This window comes from Notolepis coatsorum (genome assembly GCF_963971535.1).
Source record: "Notolepis coatsorum genome assembly, chromosome: 7".
Classification (NCBI taxonomy): Eukaryota; Metazoa; Chordata; class Actinopteri; order Aulopiformes; family Paralepididae; genus Notolepis; species Notolepis coatsorum.
In genome coordinates this window covers 15,037,601-15,044,044 of record NC_140171.1, presented here as the reverse complement: position 1 = coordinate 15,044,044, position 6,444 = coordinate 15,037,601, and the positions used below count along the sequence as shown (strand labels likewise).

Below are 6,444 nucleotides of genomic sequence, written 5' to 3'. Positions count from 1 at the left end.
CTGTAAATTCTCCGATTGCATCATGCGAAGTGTGAAAGCAGAATGACCTTAGCGGTAGACGTAGGCTCCTGCAACACGACCCCGAGCTCAGGCGGGTCCTCTTCAGAGCGGGTATCCAAACAAGTCGCCTGCTCCCCTCTGTCAAAACAATCACACATGGTACGATTAGTCTTGTTGCCAGTATTTCACATCTAAAAATAAAATCTCATCTCTGAACAAGCGAGAACGCACTATACCTCTCTCTGCCCTCTCCGGCGACAGCGACCGCATTGCCGCCAATGTCGATCAGGATCCTCGTGTAGCTTGTGAGAGGAGTTCCGTCTGTTTCACCATCTGTTTTTAAGGTCTGAGTGGGAAAAATAGCAAAGATTTTTGAGCATTTCATATAGTAGTAGTAGTAGTAGTAGTAGTAGTAGTAGTAGTAGTAGTAGTAGTAGTAGTAGTAGTAGTAGTAGTAGTAGTAGTAGTAGTAGTAGTAGTAGTAGTAGTAGTAGTAGTAGTAGTAGTAGTAGTAGTAGTAGTAGTAGTAGTAGTAGTAGTAGTAGTAGTAGTAGTAGTAGTAGTAGTAGTAGTAGTAGTAGTAGTAGTACAGATCCAGCAGTGAAAAATCAAACCTCTGCTGCTCCTCCACCACTCCACGGGCCAAACTGATTTTGTGACTCCCATTGTTCTGGACCGGGCCAGATTTCACACTTCCACTGCCTCCCACTGGGGAGACTTTTTCATCTTAAATTTGTATTAGTCCCAAACGCCCCAGCTCCATCCGATTCCTTAGCTTTTTTCACTGTTTACTTGCATTGCACCACTAATATATGGGCAGTACCCCAAGTCAGACTGCCCATATAAAAAGTATCTTGGGGGTCTGAGGGCAGTAGCCCTCCCCGGGGGAGCACTTAAGTTAAGTACCCTCCATTTGTTCACTTTGGGAGCCAGCCACCAGCCCCTGAAATATAACACCTGAGCGCTAGTTCTTAAGTGGCAGAGGAGCAGCAGAAGGGATCTGAATTTTCAGTGCTTTTCTTTTCTTTTTTTTTCTCTCTCTCTCTCTCTCTCTCTCTCTCTCTCTCTCTCTCTCTCTCTCTCTCTCTCTCTCTCTCTCTCTCTCTCTCTCTCTCTCGCTCTCTCATTTCAGCAGCTTCCCGTTACCATATTTGGGCGTCTCCCAGTCCCCTCCGGAGTACAGCTCACTCAACTCACCTGCTCAGCTGCTCAGCTGCCCACCCGTCCTGTCATCAGGTCAACAATAGATCTACCCTGGTGTTCCACCCACTCATCATCTCCATCTCTCCCTCTCTCTCCCCCCTGGACTCAGCCTGCTCTCCCCCTCTCCCCCTGCTCTCCCCCTGGACTCAGCCGGCCCCCCTATCAGCCTCAGACCCCCGTATCTTATCTCCTCGCCCGAGGCCGCTCAGCTAATACATGTAATAAATGCCTTATTTTGGTACTCACACACAGACAGACAGACAGACAGACACAGAGACAGAGACAGAGACAGAGACACGCACGCACGCACGCACGCACGCACGCACGCACGCACGCACGCACGCACGCACGCACGCACATACACACACACACACACACACACACACACACACACACACACACACACACACACACACACACACACACACACACACACACACACACACACACACACACACACACACACACACACACACAGACACACACACACACACACACACACACAGACAGACATGGTTTTCAGATCACGTTCAGAAATCTGCTGAACCATGGAACTAAAACCATGTGTATTTATAACCAGACCTTTTGTCTGTGAGTTGAGCAGGTAGACTGAGGTCAGATGAAGAGGAGAAGCCAGACTAAAGTCACACACACAATATTAGCTGTCCTAGGATCTGTGGCCTACTTCTGATGTCTCTTCTCTCATTCATTTGTGTTTAATTTTTTCAATATAAGTCTAGTAATGTATGAATTAGTCAATATAATATAGTATGTTCTGATGAGTAAATAGGGGTGGGATTAAATAAGTGTATGCTTCTTCCCACTCCTTTTCAAATATGTAAATGACAAAAGAAAAGTATAATAAATTGAGTTTGACTTTTTAGTTTGTTCTTTGTTGTTTTTCTTTGTTGTTTTTTTCATATACATTTATTATTTGAATGGCTTAAGGCTATATCTGTACTTGATGTTTGTTTGTTATGTTGCATAATTTTGAAATAAACGTCATTCAATCAATCAATCAAATCTCCAACTCTCCTGATTATAGAAGCAGGCCTGCAGACACATCGATCGAACAGAACACCAGAGGGAGTGTGTTTACAGTAAACACAGCAGTATGGCATCTGCCTTGATGTTGTTTATTATTATCTACATCTGTTATGAATGGTGAAATACAGTTGAGTTACTGATTTATTTAGTTAGTATTGTTAGTTTAGTTAGTATTGTATTTGTGGTTGGAGCCTTTTTGTGTGTTTCTTTTTGTGAGATTTTGAAGATGTTGAGAATGTGCTTAGGCTAAGGTGTTTCTTATGTCTTTATTGTTTTTTTTGTTACTGTAATGTAATGTACTGTAATGTTGTAGGTTGTGTGTTAGGACCCCAGGAAGAATAGTCTATCACCCATGGGTGTAATGGGGATCCATGATAAACAAATAAACAAATACTGATGGTCTATTGAAGGTACCCAGCAACAGACAAAATAAAATCGTGGATGCAGCCTTTACTAATTACACACCAGAGCTATGGAACACCTTGCCTATGGACATTAGGGAAGCTAGCTCACTAAATATTAGCCGTTGCCTTTTAATACACCTCTGCCACTTTACACCCATTACATCCACACTGTGATTACTGAACATTAGAGAGCTTGTTTTTATTAACTGCATTTGTACCATTTTTCTTATTCTCTGCACTACTTTTATTCAGTCTATTTTATGTTCATTTTATGTCTATTTTGACTGCATTTTATGTCCAACATATGACCTTGGATGCTCTATTGCTTTTATACACTTTTATACTTTTAACAGTTTTTATACAATATCTGAATTGGAACCGTGAATAAAACTCTGAGAGGGTAAATGGACTGCATTTATATAGTTCTTTCATCCGAAGGGCTTTACGACGACAGCTCTACCTCCTGAGTCACTGTCCCCTTCCCCCGCCCCCCCGACATCACATGTTGATGAAGAGTTCACTCGGCTCTGTGTATTATGCGTTGCGTTTCTGGAAGCAGCTAGTCTCCGTCTGTTAGCCAACTCTCTAGTTTCATGTTGCTTTGATTCTGCCATCTGTTCATGGTATGGTGGCCTGACCAAAGGTCTAAAAGATCAATTTACAGGTCTCTCAGAATAAGCTAGTCAGGGTAGCGTTGGGGCTAGCCGCAAGAGACCATGTTGGTAAACAGCACTTCCAGCAGTTGGGCTGGCTCCCTCTGGAAGCTGGGTCGGTCGGTACAACTGCAGCTCAGTATGGTCCATAACATCTATTACAACAGGGCCCCTGAGTAACTCAGTGATTACTTGAGTGGTGACACTCATTCTCTCACCACACAAGAGCCAGTATTGCTGATCTGTGCTCGCCTAGGTTCAAAACCAACAAAATCCTAAATGTTCATTTAGGTTTGGACCGGTGGAGCGACAAACTGGAATATGTTGCCTTTGCCGTTAAGTAGAAGCAGCCAGCACCTTTTTTTAAGAAAAGGGTCAACACCTGGCTCTTTGAAAATGTTAAGAACATGTGCTCTTTGACCCAGAGTTTTCCTTCAATAGGCAGGTAAACTCGCTGGTGAAGGGGTGCTTTTTCCAGCTCCGGTCCATAGCCAGGATCAAGGCCATTCTTTCCCCCTCAGACCTGGAAAGAGTAATTCACGCTTTCATATCCTCACGCTTAGACTACTGTAACTCCCTGTACCTGGGGCTAAATAAATCCACCATAGCCCGTCTACAACGCTGCCGCTAGACTGCTCACAGGTACCCGGAAGAGAGCTCACATCACCCCTGTACTTGCCTCCCTCCACTGGCTCCCGGTGCGCTTTAGAATAGACTTCAAGGTATTTTTATTGGTTTACGAAGCCCTAAATGGTAAGGCCCCTGCTTACCTAGCAGACCTCCTCACCCCCTATACCAACGCCAGGGCCCTCAGATCGGCTGATAAGGGTCTCCTAACCACCCGTAGGTCTAACTTCAAGTCTAGGGGGACGACGTGCTTTTGCGGTCGCAGCCCCTGACCTCTGGAACAGCATCCTCATGTCCATTAAATCTGCCCCCTCCATCGAGTCTTTTAAATCAAAACTCAAAACCCACCTATATCTTTTTCTGTTTATTTTATACTTTTCTTTGTTCTTAGCTTAGCTATGTGAAGCACTTTGGTTGACAAGCGTCATGTTTAAACGTATTATATAAATACATTTGATTGATTGATTGATTGATGTTCTTGTGAATAATTTGTACCGATGCTATTTGTTGTATTGTCTTTATGTCTGAGACCAAGGACCACAATGGAAATAAGTCCATGACTTTATTGTGCCTATCCTTTTGTTTTGCTTGAGATGTGTGTTTTTTTTTAAACTGAATGTCAAATAAATCAAATTAAATCAAATTATGTCATAGCAAAACTGGTTTTCAAAATGAAAGCCAGTGAGGGAGTCTGATAAAAAGGTATAAGTAAAGATACATTTTCTCCAAAACTGAAATATTGCTTTGTTTATATTTGGGACTGGAACTGAATTCGAAAGATGAAACCTTTCTCAAACTTTGCTTACCTTTCTCTCAAAAGCAAATGTAGTATTTCCTTCAAGTACTGCACTTACGTAAAATTTTGTGCTTTTCATTTGAGGGAACTTTATACTTTTACTCCACTACATTTCACAGGAAATATTGTACTTTTTACTCCACTACATTTATCTGAACCAGATTATATATTACAGATAATATTTTTCTGGTTACTTTGAAGAAAAATATTTTGCATAGAAAACATGGCAACAAATGTATGTAAGATTATGTACTTTCAGATTTGAAGCCTGTCAACTTCAAGAGGACGTAATCAAAGCAGCATAACCGGAACACATACCAATCTAATATAATCTTAAGAGGTCGATGGTTCGAGGCTTGAATGCCCCCAAGCACTGGAATACACAAACATCATGTAGAATGTGTACTTTTGATATTTAAGTAAATTCAACATAAAATACTTTAACTTTTTGAATGGAGGACTTTTACATTTACCAGAGTACTATCAGAGTATTTCTACTCTTACTTAAGTAAAGGAACTTCGCACTGCGTGGAGCTGCTGACCTGAGTATTTCTACTCTTACTTAAGTAAAGGAACTGCGCGCTGCTCTGTTGTAATTCAAAACTGAACTTTGTAAAGGAACTCAAAGTTGAGAGCGACGCACTGCTCTGTTGTTAAGTTGAGAGCGACGCACTGCTCTGTTGTTAAGTTGTGAGCGACTCACTGCTCTGTTGTTCTATAAGGTCATTTAGAACTGTACTTTGTAAAGCACTGCTCTGTTATATTTTTATTTAACTATTATATCACTGCTCTGTTGTATGTTAAATACCCTGTTGTATGTCCGTTCTATTTGATTACTTTTAGCCTATTTTTAAACTGAATCAAACCGCACTTTTTTTTACTCTGTCTATTCTATTTTTATTATTTGTATTACTGAATTAAACTGTAAACAGAGAGGCCTATGGGATGCTAGATCCTAATGTGAAACACTGATTTACCTTACCTTGCTACCTCTCCATCTTTTTTATGCTCGCTTATGCCTGTATTTTTCACTGTTGTGAAGCACTTTGAACGAAGGTTATCCGATAACCCTAGTTATATGATTAGCGTAGCTTTTCTGCTTCGCCTATGGGATACACTCAGCGCCTAATGCGCGTCAACTGAAAACGTTTCACATGCACCTTCCATCTGTCCGACCACGCCCACCTCCGGCCAGCTTATAGCCCAGGTGTGGTGATCAACTCCCCCTTCCGAGTCTGAATTTCAACAAAACACAGCCAAGGGTCCTCAGGGCTGCGTGTAAAGCAGAAAAGCTACGCTAATCATATAACTAGGGTCATCGGATAACCTTCGTTATATTTCATTAGCTACGCTTTTCTGCTTCGCCTATGGGACAACGGGCGAAGCAGGGCGCGTAGCCCCGACAAATGCACCCCCTGAGGTCCCCTTCACGACCATCAGACCTTACCTAACTAACTAACTAACTAACTTCTGTTCCAACTGCCGAAGGCCTGTGAGCACAAACATTTCGTTAAAACAATGAGGAAGGGGGAGTTGACCGCCACACCTGGGCTATAAGCTGGCCGGAGGTGGGCGTGGTCGGACAGATGGAAGGTGCATGTGAAAAGTTTTCAGTTGACGTGCATTAGGCGCTGAGTGTATCCCATAGGCGAAGCAGAAAAGCGTAGCTAATGAAATATAACTGCAACTTCTGTATGAAAAGTGCTATACAAAT

General features: G+C 42.4%; 1 protein-coding gene across 1 annotated transcript in view; it reads right to left on the bottom strand.

Moving 5' to 3' along the window:
• Positions 1-6,444, bottom strand: part of LOC311232636 (uncharacterized protein) — a gene marked incomplete at both ends in the record, with an annotated part of 55,175 nt that overhangs the window by 13,179 nt on the left and 35,552 nt on the right. Inside the window, 2 exons of the mRNA XM_084319495.1 lie at positions 48-138; positions 237-346. Coding sequence (XP_084175621.1) covers positions 48-138; positions 237-346 — 201 coding nt within the window. The remainder of the gene's footprint in view (positions 1-47; positions 139-236; positions 347-6,444) is intronic.